Here is a 24,626-nt window from a genome sequence, read left to right as displayed (position 1 = left end):
GTTGAAGGTACTCCCATTTATTCCCATTGAGTTTCATTTGCCACAGCTGCTTTGTGCCATACTTGTTGTATTTTGCCTTGATATTAAAGACAGTAACCACTGGATTTGAACTCTTTTGTACATGTTTGGACCGGGTGTAATGAGTCCAGGTTTTCACTCATGCTCCTGGGTAGAACCCAAACTGAGCATCAGTTAGTAGTTTATTATTAAGTAAGTGCCATTTAAGAGCACTGTTGACAGCCATCACTTTGTGGATGACTAAGGGTAGACTGCTGCGGTGGTATTGACCAGGTTAAACTCATCCTGCTTTTTATGGACAGAACATACCTGGGCAATTTTCCACATTGTTAGATATAACCTGTGTTATATCGGTATACTGGAACAGCTTGTCTAAGGGAATGACTAATTTCGGAGCACAAGTCTTCAGTACTAAAGATAGATGCTATTGTTAAGACAAATGTGCTTTACAGAATGAAGAAGTTTCAGCAGCTTCCTGATAAAACATAAAATGAATGAATTGGCTGAAGGTTTGCATCTCTGATACTGGGTTCCTCAGGAGGAGATGGATTATCTTCTCAGCACTTCTGACTGAAAATGCTTGCAAATGCTTGAGTCTTGTCTTTTGTATTGATGTGCTTAGACCGTCTATCTGGGAATGTTTAAGGACCCTCCTCCTCCTCCTCCTCCAGTTAGTTATTTTATTGTCCACTACCATTCACAGCTGCTTGTGAAAAGACTGCAAAGCTTATCTTTGATCTGTTGATTTAGTGCATGTGGTTCTAAATTCCATGTCTATTTTTGTTGCGAAAATAATGCATTTAGGCCATTAGTGATCTCTAAAGTTTTACACAAAATAAGGACGGTTGTATCAGAAGCTTCACCACGTATGGTACTTCAGAGTGCTGATGTGTGTTTGTCATAGGTGTTGAAGTTGCTAAGAACCAAAGGTTGGGTTTGGGGTTATATTTCAAAATTAAGTTCCTAATGAGCATTGCTTATTTATTAGGGAATTTGTTCACAAGTCAAAACTATGGAACTTGTTGTATTCTTCAAAGTCTTTGATCAGCACAGTTAACAGATCAATGTGTTGCTGAAGGCTGTAAAGGAGCGAAATAAATGCTAAAAATATTTTTGAGAACGTATTTTAGACCATGTCTTATAGAAATGTAGAAAATGGGGACCTGTAGGTTACAATTTAATCTAGGTGTGAGAAACCTATTTTTAGGTGACCCATTTATTTATTTAATAGTCTAATTTATTATGTTTCAGCATAGCACTTCCACCTTGGCAAAAATTCGCTATCTCTTTGAGACAAAACATCCACACAGCACCCACTCATCAATTAATTCCTTCACCTGGCATTTCTGTTCAAAGTAGTTAAAATTCCTTTTAATTTCATTCATTTTTACTTTATTGTATCTTTTTCACTCTGGAAAACAGTTAGTAGCTTACTGTTGCCTTTTTCAGTTCAAATTCACAAGGAAAGTGATTTGTGAAAATAGTTTGTATAAATTTCCCCTTTTCTTTTTAGACATACCTCACATTTGAGACAGCATATTTTCAAATAAAGTTCTCTTTGGAAGGTCAGCAGGCATGCTCCAGAAGTGCTACATTACAGAGCGAAGAGAAGTACAGTATAGGAACAGGCCCTTCAGCCCTCCAAGCCTGTGCCGATCATCCAAATTCTGTGGTCATAGCCTTTAAAAAAAACTCAGTTTGAGGCCTTGCTTGGCCTAGAAGTAACAGTGCATCTGCGAGAATGGCAAATGATCTGTTAGGTTAGGTTAGATTAGATTAGGTTACTTACAGTGTGGAAACAGGCCCTTCGGCCCAACAAGTCCACACCAACCCGCCGAAGCGCAACCCACCCAGACCCATTGCCCTACATTTACCCTTTCACCTAACACTACAGGCAATGTAGCATAGCCAATTCACCTGACCTGCACATCTTTGGACTGTGGGAGGAAACCGGAGCACCTGGAGGAAACCCACGCAGACACTGGGAGAATGTGCAAACTCCACACAGCCTGAGGCAGGAATTGAACCCGGGTCTTTGGCGCTGTGAGGCAGCAGTGCTAACCACTGTGCCACCATTGACATTTGAGAGATATCTGCCACTTTCCACCCTCTCTCTGTCACCTCAGCAGTTCGCTTCTAGGTGAGTAAGTCCATGATTGACCTTCCCAAACCACCATTAATTAAGGCCCTTAAGGGTTCAATTAGCAACCATTTAAGGGCCTCAGCCCATCAGTGGCCTGATGACTTACCTTCCTAGCAGGTGCAAAAACTGATTGCCATCTTGCCAGGGGAAGTAGGGTGGGCTGCCTGTGAGATTTTGGGGGATAGTGCTTCTGTTGCCCGAAGCTGAGGGCCTTTGAGAACAGATAAAGCTAGGAGGGTGGACACTGATAGCCATTCTCCCTACCCTTGTGTGTGTGCCCTGTCTCCTCTCACTCCCTGTTACCCTCAAACCATGACTACCACCCCCATAGAAAAGTATCATCTTTCCAGTCCTAGTCTTCATGACTCAGCAGTCTGGGCCTCTGACATCTCTCTGCAGCTTCTGGTAGTTTCCAGCCTATGCCTGTCAGATTTAGGCAGGGTCAGAAGTCACACAGCACCAGAAAATAGTCCAATAATTTTATTTGAAATCACAGCTGCCTCTTCGTCAGTTGAAGTGAAGAAAAACATACAGGCACAGAATTTATAGCAGAGAGATCAAAAGATCATACTCGTGGAGTGAGTGTGAAGTGTTGACAGGCTGATTAATAAACCTCTGTAAGTGATCAAAAGTATCAGACGGTGTGAGTAAATGTCAACCGCTGAATAGTAAATGAAGGGGGTGACATTTAATCCAATTAATTGAGGCAGAGAAATGATTACAAAAAATTAAAATAATGTGGTGCTGGAGACAAACCAAACGGCTGGAATAACCCAAACACCTTGCAATACCATCCAGGCTCTCAAGACCAATCGCATCATTGTCATCAAACAAAGGAGAAGCCATTTTCATACAGAATGGAATGGACTACTACAAAGAAGCATCCTGACAAATAAGCAACCAGAATTACTACAGGCAACTACCTGCTGAACTGACCAAAGAACACACCCCTCAACTGAACAGACTGACCCAGACCCAAGAGTATCCAATATACTTTCATCCTGTGTACTTCTCCCAGAGATGACTTCTACTGCCTTCGAACGATACACAAAACTAACCCATCTGAACATCCCAGCATATCAGGCAACCGAGCCCTGTGTGAGAACCTTTCTGGCTATGTTGAGGGCATCTTGAAACCCATTATACAAAGAACCCACAGCTTCTGTCATGACACTACAGATTTCTTACAGAATCTCAGCACCCGTGGACCAACTGGATTAGGAATATTCCTCGTCACAATGGCTGTTTCGGCACTCTACACCAGCAACCCCCATGACAACGGCATTGCTACCTCAGTACTCAACACCATCAACTGCCAATTTTCAGACGCCATCCTACAACTCATCCACTTTATCCTTGACCACAACATTTTCAACCAGTTCTTCATCCAGACACATGGAAAAGACAGCAGGTCAGGCAGCATCCAAGGAGGAGGAGAATTGATATTTCGGGCATGTGAGAGAGGGGAAGGAGGCTGATAGATAGATAGGAGGTTAAGGTCCAGATTTGCACTTCAGTATGCCAACATTTTTATGCACAAGTTTGAGCAAGACTTCTTTGCTGCATAGGCCCTCCAAACAGCGCTATACACCAGATACATTGACAACATTTTCTTCCTCTGGACTTATGGCGAGGAGTCACTGAAACGGCTACACAATGATATTAACAAGCTTCATCCCATCATCAGACTTACCATGGACTATTTCTCAGAATCAGTCTCAATCTTGGACGTACACATCTCTATCAAGGTATCCGGCGAGCCACAGATAAATTCATGGTGCTGCGCTTCTCTAGCTTTCACCCTAAGCATGCTAAAGAAGCCATGCCCTATGGACAAGCCCAATGTATAAACAGGATCAGCTTAGACAAAGGGGAATGCGACAAACAACTAAAAGTGCTGAAAGTCACCCTCATTAGAACAGGATACAATGCTCAACTCATCGATTATCAGTTCTGACATGTCACAACGCAAATATGCAACAACCTCCTCAGACCCAGAATACAACTAATAGAGTACTCTTCTTCGTCCAGTACTTCCCTAGAGTGGAGAAACTGTGTTATGTACTTTGTAGCCTTCAACATGTCATTGATGACAATGAACATCTCGCCCAGATGGTCCCTAAGCCCCCACTTCTTGCCTTCAAACAACCGCCAAACCTTAAATAAACCATTGTTCACTGCAAACTACCCACCCTGCAGGACAATATCAACTAGGAGAAAGTGAGGACTGCAGATGCTGGAGATCAGAGCTTAAAAATGTGTTGCTGGAAAAGCGCAGCAGGTCAGGCAGCATCAAAGGAGCAGGAGAATCGACGTGGGGACACCACCCACCAAATATATAGCAGATACTCGTGACTTGGCCATTGTTGTCTACCTCATACACTGCAGGCAAGGATGTCCGGGGGGGGGGGATTGAATTTAAGAGCCATAAGATTATGCTGCAACTCTACAGACTCCTGGTTAGACGACACTTGGAATATTGTGTTCAGTTTTGGTTGCTTCTTTATAGGAAGGATGTGGAAGCTTTACAGAAAGTGCAGAGGAGATTTACCAGGATGCTGCCTAGATTGGAGGGCATGCCTTATGAAATAAAATTGAGGGAGCTAGGGCTTTTCAGTTTGGAGTGAAGGAGGATGGCAGGTGACTTGATAGAAGTGGGTGTGAGAGGATGAGACACATGGAGTGGATAGCCAGCGACTTTATCCCAGGACAGAAATGGCTATCACGAGGGGGCATTATTTGAATGTGATTGGAGGAAGGTTTAGGGGAAATGTCAGAGATAGGTTCTTTACACAGAGTGGGGGGGGGGGGGGGGGGTGCGTGAAATGTACCACCAGTAGAGTCAGATACGTTGGGGACATTTAAGCAACTCTTGGATAGGCACGTGGAAGATAATACAATGAAGCATATGTAGATTAGTTTGATCTTAGAGTAGGATATAAGGTCAGCCCGACATTGAGGGTCAAAGGGCCTGTACTGTGCAGTATTGTTCTATGTTCCATGTCCTGAGGTGAGACCATGCAGATGTTATGGCAAGGGATGAATGGACATCACACAACAATTGCCAGAAAGGAATTTTCCCTCCCAGTTAGGGAACACTTCAGGGGTCAAAGACATTCAGCCTCTGATCTTCGGCAGGCAGCCTTCAAGATACACAACAACACAGAATCACCGAGCAGAAACTGATAGCCAAATTCTGTACCCATGAAGACGGCGTCAACCATAATCTTAGGTTCATGTTGCGCTACGTATAATTCCAAAAACGCTGCAAAAGCTTGTGACTTCAAATAAACCTGTTGGACTATAACCTGATGTGACTTCTGACCTTGTCCATCCCAGTTCAACACCAGCACATCCACATTATAGGGTGCAGGATAGAACAACTTGACTTCGGGATGTTTTATGTCAGGAAGCCCACCAGTCTGCACTAAGAGTGCTTGATTGGCATTTCATCTAGTGGCTTGGTCACTGGTGAGGGCAAATATCTCAATCTTAAAGATGCCTAGCCCCACAGTCATGCGAAAAAGGAAAATCCTGTCTGTAACAAATATGTGTGATGTTGGTAAATGCCTCTTTTTATTTCCCTTCTGGGCCTTGTATGTGCAGATGGAGCAGGAATAGAGTCATAGAGATGTACAGTATGGAAACAGACCCTTCGGTCCAACCCATCCATGCCGACCAGATACCCCAACCCAATCTAGTCCCACCTGCCAGCACCCGGCCCATATCCCTCCAAACCCTTTCTTTTCATATACCCATCCAAATGCCTCTTAAATGTTGCAATATTACCAGCCTCCACCACATCCTCTGGCAGCTCATTCCATACCCGTACCGCCCTCTGTGAAAAGGTTGCCCCTTAGGCCTCTTTTATATCTCTCCCCTCTCACTCTAAACCTGTGCCCTCTAGTTCTGGACTCCCCGACCCCAGGGAAAAGACTTTGCCTATTTATCCTATCCATGTCCCTCATAATTTTGCAAACCTCTATAAGGTCACCCCTCAGCCTCTGCCGCTCCAGGGAAGACAGCCCCAGCCTGTTCAGCCTCTCCCTGTAGCTCAAATCCTCCAACCCTGACAACATCCTTGTAAATCTTTTCTGAACCCTTTCAAGTTTCTCAACATTTTCCGATAGGAAAGAGACCGGAATTGCACACAATATTCCAACAGTGGCCTAACCAATGTCCTGTACAGCCGCAACATGACCTCCCAACTCCTGTACTCAATACTCTGACCAATAAAAGAAAGCATACCAAATGCCTTCTTCACTATCCTTTCTACCTGCGACTCCACTTTCAAGGAACTATGAACCTGCACTCCAAGGTCTCTTTGTTCAGCAACACTCCCTAGGACCTTACCATTAAGTGGAAAAGTCCTGCTAAGACTTGCTTTCCTAAAATGCAGCACCTCGCATTTAGCTGAATTAAACTCCATCTGCCACTTCTCAGCCCATTGGCCCATCTGGTCAAGATCCTGTTGTAATCTGAGGTAACCCTCTTCGCTGTCCACTACACCTCCAATTTTGGTGTTAAATGTTAAACTGGATTGTCCACATGACTTGCTAGAAATGTTAGGCAGCAACCTGCCTCTTTATGGAGTATGAGGAACAATTCTTGTTCCAGTCCTGCATTGGCCCCCTCCAGAACTCTTTTTTTTCGGTACGTTGACAGCTGATTTGGTGCTGCTTCATGCTCCTCCCTGGACCTTGAAAAATTTGTTCATTTTGTCTCCAATTTTCATCTCTCTTTAACTTTCACATCATCCATTTCTGACACTTCTCTTCCTTTCCTTGACTTCTTCCTCTCCACCTAAGGGAATAAACTGTCCACTGCCATCCACTACAAAGATACTGACTCCCATAGCTTCCTTCACTTCACTCTTCCTACCGCACTTGCTGCAAGGATTCCATCCCATTCTCCCAGTTCTTTCACCTATGTTGTATCTGTTCGGCTGATGCCACCTTCCAAAACAGTGCTGCTGACTTGGCTTCCTTTTTCCATAACTGTGGTGTCTACCCACTGTGGTTGATGGGATCTTCAATAACATCCAACCATCACCCATGCTTCTGTCCTTGCCCCTTCCCATCACTCACAGCAGCATGATCAAGTCTCCCTTGCCCTCACTTTTCTCATCCCACCAGCCTCAGCATTCAAAGGATCATTCTCCACCATTTCAGACAAATCCCAGCAGAATGCCATCACCATTCACATCTTTCCCTCACTCCTACTTCTGCATTTTGCAGCGATCGTTCCCTCCGGGGCACGCTTGTCCATTCCTTGACCACTAACAGCACATTTCTTGATGAAGGTCTTTTGCCCGAAACTTCGACTCTCCTGCTCCTCTGACGCTGCCTGACCTGCTGTGCTTTTCCAGCACCATACACTCGACACCAACAGTACACCTCTTCCCACTGCACCTTCCCATGTAACCGCAGAAGGTGCAACACCTGCTCCTTCACCACCTCCCCGCTCACCAGCCAAGTGCTTAAACAGTCTTTCCAGGTGAAGCAACCTTTCACCTTTACCTCCTCTAATCTTGTGTATTATATTTGCTGCACCCAATATGGCATACTGTACATTGGAGAAACCAAACACAGACTGGGTGGCCACTTTGCAGAATATCTCCGGTCTGTCTGCAAGCATGACCCCTGACTTCCAGTAACCTGTCATTTTAACACAGTGTCCTGCTCACATACTCATTTGTCTGTCCTCCAGCATGCTACTATCCTCCAATGAATCACAGCGAAAACTGGAGGAAAATGTCTCACCTTCAGACTAGGCACTTTACAAACCTTCTGGCTCAACATTGAGTTCAATAACTTCAGATTGTGAACCAATTCCTTCTCTTTCTTTTTAGCTTTGCTAGTTCCATTCTCTGTCACCATGTCCTCTGTCTCCTCCCCCCACTCCAGTGGGACTGTCTGTTCTTCCCAGTCTGGTAGTTAGACACACTATTGTTCTGCCATTCTCACATTCTGATCACTTAATCTGGACTATCAACATCTTTTCTCCTCATCGCCAAACCCTCCCCTGCCCTAATCTGGTGAACATATGATTTTGACGGGGAACTATCAGCAGAAAACTTCACTTGCACATTAAAGGATCCATTTTTGTGAAATTCTTTTATTATGTCATTATAAATGTAAATTGTCCCCATGGTTCTGATGATTTAGAAATCAGACAATGGAAAAATTAATGTGTTTATTTTGGACAGGAGACAGTATATCATTGTTTCCCAGGATTCTATTATGGGAGAACTGCTTTTCTTTGAAGTGGTGGATGCAGGTTAGGGTTACAACATTTGGATAAATGCATGAAATGAAAGATTTGGACGGATATGGTCCAAACACAAGCAGGTAAGACTAGTTTAATTTGGGATCATGGTTGGCGTGTACTGGTTGGACCGAAGGGTCTGTTTCCATGCTGTATGACCCTGAGAGTTTGAGCTGTAGGGAGAGGCTGAATAGGCTGGGGCTATTTTCCCTGGAGTGTTGGAGGTTGAGGTGTGACGTTATAGAGGTTTATAAAAACGTGAGGGACACTGGCAGGGTGAATAAGTAAGGGATCTTTTCTCTGTGGTGGGGGAGTCCGAAACTGGATAGCATAGGTTTAAGATGAGAGGGGAAGGACTTAAAAGGGATCTACGGGGCAACTTTGTTGTTTGTGAGGATAGCGTTAAACAGGCTGATGTGCTCGAACAGGTTGATGCTAAGAAGGAGGATGTGTTGGAAATCTTGAAAAACATGAGGATAGCTAATCCCCCGGACCAAAGGGGATATACCCAATGTTACTACGGAATGCAGGGAAGAGATTGCTGCACCTCTGTCTTTGCATCCTCGCTGTCCACTAGAGTAGTACTAGGTGATTGGAGGATGGCAAATGTTATTCTCTTCTTCAAGAAAAACAGTAGGGATAACCCTGGGAATTACAGATCAGTCAGTCTTAGGATTCTGAGAGACAGGATTTATGATTATTTGGAAAAGCACAGCTTGATTAGGAATAGTCAGCATGGTCATGCCTCACAAGTCTTATTGAATTATTTGAGTATATGACAAGACACGTTGAAGGTAGAGCAGTGGATGTGGTGTATGTGGATTTTAACAAGGTGTTTAATAAGGTTCCCCATGGTAGACTCATTCAGAAAGTAAGGAGGCATGGGTTAGAGTGAAGGCAGTGGGTGGTAGTAGATAGAAAGCATTCAGCCTGGAGGTCACTGACCAATGGTGTTCCGCAAGGATCTTTTCTGTGACCTCTGTTTATGATTTTTATAAATGATTTGAATGACAAAGTGGAAGGTTGGGTTAGTAGGTTTGCTGATGACACAAAGGTTGGTGGAATTGTGGATAATGTGGAGGGCTGTTCTAGGTTGAAAACAAGACATTGACAGGATGCAGAGCTGGGCTGAGAAGTGGCAGATGGAGCTCAACCCGGATAAATGTGAAGTGATTTGTTTTGAAAGGTTGAATTTAAATGCTACAGGATTAAAGGCAGGATTCTTGGCAGCATGAAGGAACAGCGGGATATTGGGATCCATGCACATAGATCATTCAACATTGCCACCCAAGTTGATAGGGTTGTTAAGAAAATGTATGGTGTTTTGATTTTCATTAGTAGAGGGATTGAGTTTAAAAGCCGTGAGGCTGTGCTGCAGCTCTATCAAGCCCTGGTTAGACCATACTTGGAATATTGTGTTCTGTTCTGGTCGCCTAATTATAGGAAGGATGTGAAAGCTTTAGAGAAGGTGCTGAAAAGAAGGGCATGTCTTATGAAGTAAGATTGCAGGAGCTAGGGCTTTTCTGATTGCAGTGAAGAAGGATGAGAGATGACTTGATAGGGGTGTACAAGATGCTGAGAGGCATAGATAAAGTGGATAGCCAGAGACTTTTTTCCAGGGTGGAAATGCCTATCACGTGGGGCCATAATTGTAAGGTGATTGGAGGATGGTTTAGGGGAGATGTCTGAGGTTGGTTGTTTACAGAGAGCGTGGTGGGTGCGTGGAATGCACTGCCAGCAGTGATAATTGAGTCAGATACATTAGGGACATTTAAGCAACTCTTGGATAGGCACATGGATGATAGTAAAATGAAGAGTATGTAGGTTAGATTGATCTAGAGTAGGATAAAGGGTCAGCACAACATTGAGGGCTGAAGGGTCTGTGCTGTACTATTCTATGTTCTATGAATTTAATGTGGCAAAGTATGAACTGATACACTTTAATTGGAAGAACAAGAAGTAATATAAACTAAACAGAACTACCTTTTTAATGGGGTACAGGAACAAAGGTTACTGGGGTTATATATGCACTTATAACTGTAGGTGGCAGAGTAGGTTGAGAATGAGAGAGGCAATGTGATCCTGGAGAGACAGCATGAAGGAAAATCATAATTCACCTGTATGAAAATACTGGATTGGTCTGAAGTGGAGTATTTTCTCTTAATCAGGGTCCAGTTATTTAGGAAGGATATGAAGGTAAATGAGAGGCTGCTAAGAAGATTGATGAGAATGATTCCCTGAATGAAGCTCTTCAGTTGTGTGAATTGCTTGGAGAAGCTGGAACCTTCTCTTTTACTAAGAGAAGCTTGAGAAGAGGTTTGATGCAATTGCTGAAAACAGCGATTAGTCTAGTCATAGTAGATCAAAGAAAATTGTTCGAATTAGCAGGATTATAGAGAATATGAACGGTCAGCAGTGAAGTGATTGGTAAATGAACTAAAGGCAACAGCAGGAATCACTTCTTCACAAAGCATTATCTAGAATGTACAATTTAAAAATATGGTGCAGGTAGGTTGAGTCATGACTTTCAAGTGGGAATTGGATTACAAAAAGATTTGCAAGCTATGGGGAAAAGGCAGGGGAGTGGGATTCTTGGCATGGATGTAACTGGCAAACAGCCTTCTTTTGTGCCATAGCTATTCTGTGATTCTCTGCTTAATATCATGTGTAGGATCACTTCCTTTTGGGGTGGAAATTGGAATAATTCTAATATTAATCTTCTAGTTACAGTTAAAATATGAAGTGGTTGTTTCAACCACTGGTGTGTTACTAAGTGGCTACTGTTTTTGACCTTTTTTGTTCATGTATAACTTGCAGTAACTACAACGTCCATTTAAAAAAAAGAATGCTTGAACACTGAAAGTCTGAGTGCGATATTACTGCCACCGCTGTGTGCAAGGAAATTTGATATCTGTCTTTTTTTAATAGTTTATGACTACTTCCTTCTTTCTTTCAGATGGTCTCCACTTTAGTTAAGGAACTTCAAGGCAATCAATGTGACAGAAATTCCTTGTTTATAAGGTAGGTGCTTGGTTTGAGACATTGTGAAAGTATTTAAAGGAAATCCCAATAAACAGTGACCACTTTACATTAATTAAAAAAGAACATGTAAAATTTAGGCCAAATTTCTGCTCAATTCTTCTCCTAATAGTAGAAGGAATTAATTTACTAATGCACCACAATTGTTGGAACTGTGCTTATCTAGAGAAGAGGGGAGTATTTCATCACGGTTCTGATTTGTACTTTGTTAATACTAAAGATTTGTTTCTAAAGACTCCATAAAAATTATTCTGATTTTAAAGTTGTTTATTAATCAATGTGCTTGCTATTGACTTTTTAATACTGAGGAACCTTGATTATCCGAAGGACATGGGTGGGGAGTATTGTGTTCGGCTAATCGAATGCAGGATGATCAAGGTTCCTCTGTATATCTGTATTCTTTGTATTGATAGCACTAAATAATTTAAGGACAAAGCTTGCGTTTATAAAGTGTTTTGTTCCCCCTTCAGCATGACCCAAAGAAAATTGTTCTAAAAGATTTTTATTTAATCATTTTGTATAATAATATAATTTGAGACATAAAACTCAGGGCATGACCTTCCTTTTATTTTAAAGGGTGGGGTATTTGCATTTAAATATTCAAAATAACTCCCCAATACATTGCATTGTTCTTGATATGTCTTTCCCACATGTTTCTCTGGTTGCAGCAGACCCCTTAGAATCGTGAAGGTCTTGCTCAAGAAAGCCAGTACCATTACATCTTCAGTTACCTTTATTTGTCTTTAGATACACATCAAAATGTTCGGTGTACAGCATCCAACATTCTGTCTCTTATATAATTGGTCCCATCACTCCAGATTGACCTGCTATTTTATTTTCCCACTACTTGAGTCTAGTAGTCGCTCGCAATTTGTGTCCCCTTGATGAACGTTCTCTGTGCCAGCCGGTCCCTTGCTGTGTTTACGTACCGTTCTCCCCTGGCATCACCCACAGCCTGAGTCCCCTCACCATCACTCTCCACGATGACTTTGCTGAGCTACCGGATGAGTAATCCCCTCTTCACCCATCAACTGTGGTCCAAGTCTGTTCGCGACCTGTGCTCTCAGCGTGCTCCCTGGTGACAACCACAGCCTGAGTCCCCTCGTGACCAATTCTCTTGACATTACTTCTACAATCCTGTGCTATTTTCTGGGCAATGTCCATCCTGGAAAAGAAAACGGCTGCCAGACCTTATGAGTCTCTCTAACATTGATTGTATCTTAGAATTTCTGCTTGTGAGGAGGATTGGGTGAAATTTAAAGTTAGATGAATTCTTGTTAGATGGTGATGAAATGTTGAAAATCTGAAGAACAATTATGATGCAAAGTCACAGGTCCATAAGCAACTGAGAAGAATAGAGCAAATACGTCTGTATTCTAATTAACATTCTACTGAAGAAAGTGTGCTTCTTTAATAGAGTTTTATATTTGTTAGTAATAGAAAAAAATTGACAAGTTTTTTTTCCAATAGACTCCCACCGGAACAACTGAGGAGATTTTCTGTCCTCTGCTCACCGATTGTTACATTAGTTGAGGTTTTTCCCTTGGTGGAAGCTCTTCTGACTTGTCGTGAAGATGATTTGGATGAAACTCTTTGCACAGAATTTCTAGAGTCTGTCAGTACTGGCATTTTGCAGTAAGTAGATGTGAGATTTTTGAAATTGTACCATAAAATGATCACAGCAGATAATTGTAGATTTGACAACATTTAAAAATTATGTTGCTGATGCATTAGCAAGAGGATATATATTCATCAGGAATAATTGAAGGTGTAGTGGACAGTGAAGAAGGTTACCTCAGAATACAATGTGATCATAATGGGCCAATGGGCCTTGAGTGGAAGATGGAGTTTAATTTAGATAAATATGAGGTACTGCATTTTGGAAAGGCAAATTAGGACTTGTAGGACTGACGTACATAATGGTAAGGTCCTGGGGAGCGTTGCTGAAGAAAGAGATGTTGGAGTGCAAGTTCATAGTTCTTTGAAAGTAGGTCGATAGGATAGTGAAGAAGGGTGTTTAGTATGCTTTCCTTTGGTCAGTGCATTGAGTATAGGGGTTGGGAAGTCATGTTGCATCTGTGTAGGACATTGGTTAGGCCACTTTTGGATATTGTGTGCAATTCTGGTCTCCCTCTTATCAGAAGGATGTTGTGAAACCTGGAAAGATTTACAAAGTTGTTGCTGGGGTTAGAGAGTTTGAGCTACAGGGAGAGGCTGAATAGACTGGGACTGTTTTCCCTGGAGCGTCAGTGGCTGAGGGATGGCCTTATAGAGGTTTATAAAATCATGAAGGGCATGAATAGGATAAATAGCCAAGATTTTTTCACCTGGGATGGGGGAAGTCCAGAACTAGAGGGCATAGATTTAGGGTGAGAGAGAAAGATTTAAAAGGGACCTAAGGGGCAACGTTTTCACACAGAAGGAGATGTGTGTATGGAATGAGCTGCCAGAGGAAGTGGTGGAGGCTCATACATTACAACATTTAAAAGGCATCTGGATGGGTATATGAATAGGAAGGGTTTGGAGGGACATGAGTCAAGTGCTGGCAAATGAGATTAGATTAGAATGTCTGGTTGACATGGATGAGTTGGACTGAAGGGTCTCTGTTTCTGTGCTTTACATCTCTGTGACTCTATAACTCTATAACTAATAAGTTGGATCTTTCTCCCTTAGAAAAGAGACAGTTGGGAAGTGAACTGGTTGGCATTTTGAAAATTATTAAAGGGTTTGACAGGTAGATATGGAGAAGATGCTTCCACTTGTGGGAAGCCCAAAACTAGGGATCAATAAATAGAAGATATTCATTAATATGTCAAATAAGGATTTTGGAAAAAGATGCCTAACTAGATAGTGGTTTAAAATGTCAGAAGTTGCTGCCATGGGGTGGTTGAGGCAAATAGTATAGATGCATTAGTAACACTTTTTGTTAAGTGCATAGAATAAAATGAAATATGTTTTTACTGGTAGTGGCATGAGAGAAGTTGTGAGAGTGGAAATAATGTCACATCCTATATCTGTGCTGTACCTGTATACAAAAGGAAATCTTGTTTATATATGGGAAGCATCTTTTACATGTGAGAGGAGAAAAAGAACAGGATGACAAATCTGAATCTTGGTGGTTTGAAGAGAGTCTTCAGCAGGAGGAAAGGGTAGAGTAGTTTAGGATGTGAGATCAAGACCACTGCCACTGGTGTGTCAAGGCAGGGGATGATCTATTGGGTAGGAGGCTTAAAAATGGTGAGTTACAGGGTTAGAGAGAGATGGCAGGATGAGACCGAAGAATGAATGTATCAAACGTGGACCTACTGTGAGAATTTCAGATGCTGGAGTTCAGAATTGGGAGTGTGGTGCTGGAAAAGCACAGCAGGTCAGGCAGCATCCGAGGAGCAGGAGAAGCAACGTTCTGGGCATAAGCCCTTCTTCAGGACTTACTGTCGTATTACTGATTTATAGTTAGTGTATGACTGTAATATTCGGGTGAGGAGATGCCCAGGCGCTCTCCTCGTGCTCAATATCCTGTCATCGTTCTACACTGGTTCACTCAAGAAAAATGTTTATATATTAAAGGGTAAGTTGTGTAAGTATATAGTGGAGGAAGGAATAAAAGGATACGCTGATAGGTCTAGTTGAAGAGCTGTGGGAGGAGGCTTGCAAGAAAATATCACAGACATATACCAATTGGGTTGAAAAACTATCTGCATTGTAAACTCTTAATTCTACAATAACGTTTCAAGTATCTGAGAACATTTTTTGGTGCATTATAACCGTTATTTCTATTTAATATTGAAGTTGTATTTTTAAGAAAAAGGTAGCTTTATATTGCAATATTTTTCTGTATTTAATTTTTTAATTCCACCTTGTTAATGGTGCTGTCTTTAAAACTACTCCATGTTGGTACAAATTCTGCCATTGATAGATTTGTAGTGGAGAATGCAATTTATATTGCTTGGTTTGGGTATACTATTAAATAATTGATGAATTGGGGTGTCTGCATATGAACCTGCAAAATTTATTGTTATCCAATTGTGTGAATAAGTCAGTCCAAACAAACAACGTGGAATTACGAGAGGATTCTTCTTTTGAATACTTCGAGTCTTTTTGGTCAAAAATTGGAAATGGTGTTCTTAATGCCTAGAAAGCACTCCATTATTTAAAGTTTCTGTGCATTGAATGGTACTACTCAAGTAATACACTCCTTGGACAATCCCCTCTCTTTCAGTTAAAACCATTTAATTACATCTGTTTACCTTCAGACTAAAGAGGTTGTTTTAAGTCCTTCTGATGTTCTTAATTCTCTTGTTTTGGTACTACCCACTGAGAGCTATTGAGATGTACAGCACGGAAACAGACCCTTCGGTCCAACCCATCCATGCCGACCAGAAATCCCAACCCAATCTAGTCCCACCTGCCAGCACCCGGCCCATATCCCTCCAAACCCTTCCTATTCATGTACCCATCCAACTGCCTCTTAAATGTTGCAATTGTACCAGCCTCCACCACTTCCTCTGGCAGCTCATTCCATACCCATACCACCCTCTGTGTGAAAAAGTTACCTCTTAGGCCTCTTTTATATCTTGCCCCTCTCACCTTAAACCTATGCCCTCTAGTTCTGGACTCCCCGACCCCAGGGAAAAGGCTTTGCCTATTTACCCGATCTATGCCCCTTATAATTTTGTAAACTTCTATAAGGTCACCCCTCAGCCTCTGACGCTCCAGGGAAAACAGTCCCAGCCTGTTCAGCCTCTCCCTATAGCTCAAATCCTCCAACCATGGCAACGTCCTTGTAAATCTTTTCTGAACCCTTTCAAGTTTCACAACATCTTTCTGATAGGAAGGAGACCAGAATTGTATGCATTATTCCAACAGTGGCCTAACCAATCTCCTGTACAGCCGCAACATGACCTCCCAACTCCTGTACTCAATACTCTGACCAATAAAGGAAAGCATACCAAACGCCTTCTTCACTATCCTATCTACCTGCGCCTCCACTTTCAAGGAGCTATGAACCTGCACTCCAAGGTCTCTTTGTTCAGCAACACTCCCTAGGACCTTACCATTAAATTAGATTAGATTAGATTAGATTACTTACAGTGTGGAAACAGGCCCTTCAGCCCAACAAGTCCATACCCCCCCGCCGAAGTGCAACCCACCCATACCCCTACATTTACCCCTTACCTAACACTACAGGCAATTTACCATGGCCAATTCACCTGACCTGCACATCTTTGGACTGTGGGAGGAAACCGGAGCACCCGGAGGAAACCCACGCAGACACTGGGAGGATGTGCAAACTCCACACAGTCAGTCGCCTGACACAGGAATTGAACCCGGGTCTCTGGCGCTGTGAGGCAGCAGTGCTAACCACTGTGCCACCGTGCCGCCCACATTAAGTGGAGAAGTCCTGCTAAGATTTGCTTTCCCAAAATGCAGTACCTCGCATTTATCTGAATTAAACACCATCTGCCACTTCTCAGCCCATTGGCCCATCTGGTGAAGATCCTGTTGTAATTTGAGGTAACCCTCTTTGCTGTCCACTACACCTCCAATTTTGGTGTCATCTGAAAACTACTTACTGTACCTCTTATGCTCGCATCCAAATCATTTATGTAAATGACAAGAAGTAGAGGATCCAGCACCGATCCTTGTGGCACTCCACAGGTCACAGGCCTCCAGTCTGAAAAACAACCCTCCACCACCACCCTCTTTCTTCTACCTTTGAGCCAGTTCTGTATCCAAATGGCTAGTTCTCCCTGTATTCCATGAGATCTAACCTTACTAATCAGTCTCCCATGGGGAACCTTGTCGAACGCCTTATTGAAGTCCATATAGATCACATCTACCACTCTGCCCTCATCAATCCTCTTTGTTACTTTCTCAAAAAACGCAATCAAGTTTCAAGTTTGTGAGCCATAATTAAAGTGCATTACTTAATATTGGTTTCCATTAATAAGAAATGATGATGAGATGTGAACTATCTGTTGAGAATATTTATTGTTTTTCTTGTATTTTTGTTGCCTTCAATTTCTTGACAAAATATCCATTTTTAAAAAAATTATGGACACTTTTTATTTTAGTAGCTTGGCGATAAAATAGAGTGTGCTTCTATGTGCATTATGGAAATGGCAGTGAAGCAGTATTCAATTTTTTTTGTTGTTGTGTGTGTGACACCAATATGGAAATGTGTGCCTCAGCCCAGTGGTAACAGTCATGTTGAACCATAAGCTGCCTGCTCTTTCATCAGTAAAAGATCCAATGTTGCTATTTGAATAGAAAAAACAGAATTCTCCAAGGTGTCCTGGCCAGCATTGCTCCATCAAGCAACACCATTAAAATAGATTATAAATGCCAGTGTTTGGATGCTGGAAAGCAAAAATTAAGGCAAAGATGATAGAAATGTGCAAAGGTCTGGTTGCATTTGTAGAAAGAAAAACAGTAAATGTATCAGGTTGATGATGCTTCTGATGTAATTCTATTTACAATAATAAGACATATGAAAATCCTACTTACAATAATAAGGCCAATGAAACCTTGATCGTCCATATCAAGTGACACAAATCCGTTTGGCAAAGGTGCAATACATTGCGAATGTAAATTATTTTTGTTTGCAAACACTACGGAGCTGTTAAAGGGTTTAGTGTAAAGATGCAGAAAATCCTGCTTCATGCTGGATATGTTGTGTCTAAATGAACTGTGAATTCCGTAGGGTTGGATGGCTGGAATACTATGGAGCAGTGACAATGAAACCGGTGTAAATCCAACTCATTGTACACCAGCGAGTTCCCTTTGGAGACAGACCATTCACCTGGTGTGTGGATAACGACTAACCATATCTTCTGCACTCCAGTCTGTCCTCTCCCCTTCCTGAATATATCAATCATGGTGCAATATCTCTTTTCATTGAAATAAAGTATGGTGAATACTAGAGATCTGAACTAAAACTAAAAGGAGAAACTCAGCAGGTATGTCAGCTTCTGTAGAAAGAAAAAAAGCTAATATTTTGACTTCAAAATGATGACTCAAAACATTAATTATGTTCCTGTTACCACAGATGCTGCCAGGCATGTTGAATTTCTCCATCATTTTCTGTTTTTATTGACTCTTTTCATTTGAACCTCACTGCCATCTTAGAAGGTCTAGAGGCAAAAAGCTTAATTTCTAATTTATTTCTCCTAAGAACACTTTCAAATAGGAGCTGTACATCTACAGTTCTATTTGGGAGAGCCCATCATTTGCTTAAGAACTTAGCATAATGAACATTGCACGCAAGAAATATTTTGGATCTAAGCACTTTCGATGCTTTATAAGAAACTGTAAAGACCCTAAGCTAGTGATCACAGAGCAAACCTCAGGGTTCAGTGATCCGATCATCTGCCATCACCAACCTCCTTTTCCAACCAAAGTCCTTGAATATACTTTCACCCCTCCCCCCATTATCACCGAAACCTTTTGTCTGAATGCAACCAACCTGGTTTCTGCATCCATTAAGGTATAGGGAGGGCCCCTTTCTAAGTGACAAATGTAATTGTGATGGAGGTAAGTTTCCATCTTGTTCTTCTGAACTTGCCTGAAGCTTTTGACATGCCTGACAACACCAATCTGTTGGCTGTTGCCCAGTAAAATGAAACTTCTAATATTTCATTTTTACCTATCTGTTCATAGCTAGAGAATCATTTGCATTGACTTATTTTTCTGTTCCCACTCTGTTAGTTCTGGTATTTCCTAAAGAGCATCCTGGGCCCTGCTATTTCTTATCTACATGCTGTCCCTCGAGTTGAAAAGGGTGATGCTGGAAAAGCACAGTCGGTCAGGCAGCATCTGAGGAGCAGGAGAATCGACATATCGAGCGTATCTCGCATCAACATCATTCAGAGATATAGCACAACTCCCACAAACATACAAGAATTGTATCTCCATCCAGGACAAAGCAGTCCACTTGACTGACATCCTCCCACCACCTTAAACATCCAGTCTCTCTACTGCTACCACATAAAGTCAACTATATGTATCATCTCCAATTTGCACTGCAGCAGCTCCTCAAAGCTTTTTTGATAGCACTTCCAAAACATGAGATCTCTACCATCTAGAAAGAAGAGGGGGGCAGATGGAAGGGAATACCATCATCTTGTAGATTCCCCTCTGAACCACTTACCATCCTGTCTTGGAACTGTATCATTGTTCCTTCATTGTCAAAATTCTGGAACTCCCTAACTGCATGATGGTGTACTTAACCCCATGGCTGCAGGGTTAGATAGGCTGCTTACTACATTCTCATGACAATTAGGAATGGGCAATAAATGCTGGCCTAGCAAGTGACTCCAGTAGATTAGATTAGATTACTTACAGTGTGGAAACAGGCCCTTCGGCCCAACAAGTCCACATCGACCCGCCGAAGCGCAACCCACCCATTCCCCTACATTTACCCCTTTACCTAACACTACGGGCAATTTAGCATGGCCAATTCACCTGACCTGCACATCTTTGGACTGTGGGAGGAAACCGGAGCACCCAGAGGAAACCCATGCAGACACTGGGAGAATGTGCAAACTCCACACAGTCAGTTGCCTGAGGCGGGAATTGAACCCGGGTCTCTGGCGCTGTGAGGCAGCAGTGCGAACCACTGTGCCGCCCAGTAAACCATGAACAAAGTTTTAAAAATAAATAGAACGTTACAGCACTGTACAGGCCCTTTGACTCTCTGTTACGCAACCTGTCAAACCAAACTGCAGCCCATCTAACCTACACGATTCTATTATCGCCCATATGCTTATCCAGTGACCACTTAAATGCCCTTAAAGTTGACAAGGCTACAACTGTTGCAGGCAGTGTGTTCCATGCTCCTACTGCTCTAAGTAAATAAACTACCTTTGACATCTATCCTATATCTATCGCCCCTTAATTTACAGCTATGTCCCCTCATGTTAGCCATCACCATCTGAGGAAAAATGCTCTCACTGTCCAACCTATCTGACCCTCCGATTATCTTATATATTTCAATTAAGTCACCTCTCAACCTTCTTCTCTCCAACGAAAACAGCCTCAGGTCCCTCAGTCTTTCCTTGTAAGACCTTCCCTCCATACCAGCCAACATCCTAGTAAATCTCCTCTGAACCCTTTCCAAAGCTTCCACATCCTTCCTATGATACAGTGACCAGAACAGAATGCAGTGCTCCAAATTTGGCTGCACCAAAATTTTATACAGCTGCAGCATGATCTCATGATTCTGAAACTCAATCCCTCTGTCAATAAAAGCTAATACACCGTATGCCTTCTTAATAACACTGTCAACCTGGGTGGCAACTTTCAGGGATCTATGTACCTGGACACCAAGATCTTTCTGCTCATCTACACTACTAAGAATCTTGCCATTAGCCCAGTACTCTGCATTCCTGTTAGTCCTTCCAAAGTAAATCACTTCACACTTTTCCGCATTAAGCTCCATTTGCCACATCTCAGCCCAGCTCTGCAGCTTATCTATGTCTCTTTATAACCTACAACATCCTTTGTCACTATCCACAACTCTACTGACCTTAGTGACATCCGCAAATTTACTAACCCATCCTTCTATGCCCTCAGCCAGGTCATTTATAAAAATTACAAACAACAGTGGAGCCAAAACAGATGCTTGCGGTACCCCACTAGTAACTGAACTCCAGGATGAATATTTCCCATCAACCACCATCCTCCGTCTTCTTTCAGCTAGCCAATTTCTGATCCAAACCTCTAAATCACCCTCAATCCCATGTATCTGTAATTTGTATAATAGCCTACCGTGAGGAACCTTATTAAACACCTTACTGAAATCCATATACACCGTATCAACTGCTTTATCCTCATCCATCTGTTTGGTCACTTTCTCAAAGAACTCAATAAGGTTTGTGAGGCATGACGTACCCTTCGCAAACCCGTGTTGATTATCCCTAATCAACTTATTCTTTTCTAGATGATTATATATCCTATCTCTTATAACGCCTTCATCACATTATCTGCAACCAAAGTAAGGCTCACAAGTTTATAATTTCCAGGATTGTCTCTATTCCCCTGTTTAACAAGGGAACAACATTTGCTATCCTCCAGTCTTCTGGCACTATTCCTGTAGACAATGACGACATAAAGATCCAAACCAAAGGTTTGGCAATCTCCTCCCTGGCTTCTCAGAAAATCCTAGGATAAATCCTATCTGGCCCATTGGACTTATCTATTTTTACACTTCCAGAAATGCTAACACCTCCTCCTTACGCAGTTCAATCCCATCTAGTCTAATAGCCTGTATCTCAATATTCTCCTCAGCCACATTGTCTTTTTCTAGTGTGAATACTGACGAAAAGTATTCATTTAGCACTTTGCCTATCTCCTCTGACTTCATGCACAACTTAGACACTATTATGTTAATTGGTCCTAATCTTTATCTAGTCATTCTTTTATTCCTGATATACCTATAGAAAGCCTTAGGATTTTCCTTGATCCTATCCACCAATGACTTGTCATGTCCCTTCCTGGCTCTTCTTAGCTCTCTCTTTAGGTCTTTCCTAGCTAACTTGTAATTCTCAAGGGCCCCAACTGAACCATCACATCTCATCCTAACATAAGCTGCCGTCTTCCTCTTGACAAGAAATTCAACTTCCTTAGTAAACCATGGCTCCCCCGCTCGACAACTTGCTGCTTGCCTGATGGTACGTACTTATCAAGGACACCAGTAGCTGGTCCTTAAATAAGCTCCGCATTTCAATTGTGGCCATCCCCTACAGTTTCCTTCCCCATCCTATGCATCCTAAATCTTACTTAATCACATCATAATTGCCTATAATTCTTGCCCTACAGTATATACTTATCCCTTTCCATCACTAAAGTAAATGTAACCAAATTATGGTCACCAAATTACGTGCACATGATATTGCTTCTAAAATTACTGCAGCTTTAAGTTGTTTTTCGTCTTGCAAATATTGAAACTGTGTTTCCAGAATTCAACTTATTTTACACCAGCCCTTTTATAAGTTTAGAACATATGTTAATTTTTTTCCCAATTTTCTCATTCCTTCATCAAAGCGACTGATTCTAGTACAAGATGTGCTAATAGTGCAGGATTCAGGTCTGCATTGGCATAAATTACACCGAGGAATACATTTATTCACCAGTATGGTTACATGTGTTTAATTTATTTCAAAAATATGCATAAATATATAAGCGTTTATTTTATTTCATGTTAAAAAAATTCTCTTTCTATTTCTATAATGGTGCTGTTATGATCAAGATGAGAAGAGTGTCCTATCTCACTCTGGTGCCACTGGTCCATAGTCACAACATAATTTTAGTTGTTTATCCAGTTCATGATATCGTCAGTTGTATGCTTTCTTTATATTAGATTTATAATAAAACAGGAAATATAATGAATGAACAACAGGAAATAGAATGAGGAGAAAGTGAGGACTGCAGATGCTGGAGATCAGAGTCTTTTACATTGGGGAGACAGGACACCAACTGGTGCAACGTTTCAGGGAACATCTGTGGGACACACGCACCAAAAAAACCCCACCGCCCTGTGGCTGGCTACGTCAGCTCCCCCTCTCACTCCACCAAGGACACACAAACTGTGGGCCTCCTCACTGCCAAATCCAAGCCACCTGAGTCTGGAGGACGAACACCTCATCCTCTGCCTTGGGACCCTCCAACCACATGCCATCAACATTGATTTCACCAGTTTCCTCATTTCCCCTCCTCCCACGTCATCCCAGAGCCAACCCTCTTGGCACTGCCCTCTTGAACTGTCCTACCTGTCCGTCTTCCTTCCCACCTATCTGCTCCACCCTCCCCTCTGATCTGTTACCATCACTGCTCCCACCTATATCTACCTATCGCCTTCCCAGCTACCTTCCCCCCAGCCCCACTCTCCTATTTACTTCTCAGCCCCCTTCCCCCAGCCAAATTCTTGATGAAGGGCTTACGCTTGAATTTCCTCGATTCTCCTATTCCTTGGATGCTGCCTGACCTGCTATGATTTTCTAGTGCCACACTTTTCGACTTAGAATAGAATGACTTGATAAGAAAAGTAAATATTACCATAGCCAAGTTTGCAAAGGACACAAAAATAGATGAGAAGACAAGTGACGATGATGACACGAGGAATCTGTAGAGTCAAATAGACAGATGAAGCGAGTGAGTGAAAATTTGGTAGATGGAATATAATGTGGCCTCCTCCACATGGGGGAAATAGGGCGCCAACTTACAGATTGTTTCAAAGAACATCTCTGGAACACCCACACCAACCAACCCCACCACCCCATGGCTGAACACTTCAACTCCCCTTCCCACTCTGTCAAAGACATGCAGGTCCTGCGCTTCTTCCATCGCCAAACCCTTATCATTCGATGCCTGGAGGCAGAATGCCTCATATTTTGCCTTGGAACTCTTCAACCACATGGAATTAATGTGGCTTTCAACAGTTTCCTCATTTCCCCCCACCCCCCCACATTATCCCCAACTCAGCACCTTCTGACCTGTCCATCACCTTTCCCATCTATCCACTCCAGCCTCCTCTCCAACCTATCACCTTTTCCCTCATTCCTGATGAAGGGCATATGCTCAAAACATCGATTCTCCTGCTTCTCTGATGCTGCCTGACCTGCTGTGCATTTCCAACACCACACTCTCGACTCTGATCTCCAGCATCTGCAGTCCTCACTTTCTTCCACTTGTGGGAGAGTGTAAGATCAGAGAGCATGATCTCAGAGTAAGAGATGGCACATTGAATTTGATTTGATTTACTGTAGTCGCGTGAACCTACGTTCAGTGAAAAGCTTTGTTTGCAAGTAGTACAGGCAGGTCATAGTAAGCAAGGACATATAGATAAAGGATGCTTAGACAGAGTGAGGCACACAGGTCATACTGTACAGGAGGTGCACGAAGCAAGATTGACATTAACAGGATCAGCATTATTTGAGGAAGAGTCACTAGACCCTCAACATTAACTGGAAGCACGGTGGCACAGTGGATAGCACTGCTGCCTCACAGTGCCAGGGACCCAGGTTCACATCCAGCCTCGGACAACTGGAATTTGCACATTCTCTCCGTGTCTGTGTGGGTTTCCTCTGGGTACTCCAGTTTCCTCCCACAATCCAAAGATGTGCAGGTTAGCTAAATTTGCCATGCTACATTGCGCACAGTG

The 24,626-nt window shown here is 42.4% G+C and overlaps 1 protein-coding gene across 3 annotated transcripts in view; it reads left to right on the top strand.

Annotated features, from left to right (window-relative positions):
- Window positions 1-24,626, top strand: part of fancc (FA complementation group C) — a 193,228-nt gene that overhangs the window by 118,110 nt on the left and 50,492 nt on the right. For all 3 annotated transcript variants that reach the window (XM_072586004.1, XM_072585993.1, XM_072585984.1), the window contains exons 6-7: window positions 11,385-11,449; window positions 12,938-13,102. In XM_072586004.1, coding sequence (XP_072442105.1) covers window positions 11,385-11,449; window positions 12,938-13,102 — 230 coding nt within the window. The remainder of the gene's footprint in view (window positions 1-11,384; window positions 11,450-12,937; window positions 13,103-24,626) is intronic.

The sequence above is a fragment of the Chiloscyllium punctatum genome, chromosome 2 (genome assembly GCF_047496795.1).
Source record: "Chiloscyllium punctatum isolate Juve2018m chromosome 2, sChiPun1.3, whole genome shotgun sequence".
In the NCBI taxonomy this organism is placed as follows: domain Eukaryota; kingdom Metazoa; phylum Chordata; class Chondrichthyes; order Orectolobiformes; family Hemiscylliidae; genus Chiloscyllium; species Chiloscyllium punctatum.
This window is presented reverse-complemented; position numbering and strand designations above follow the sequence as displayed.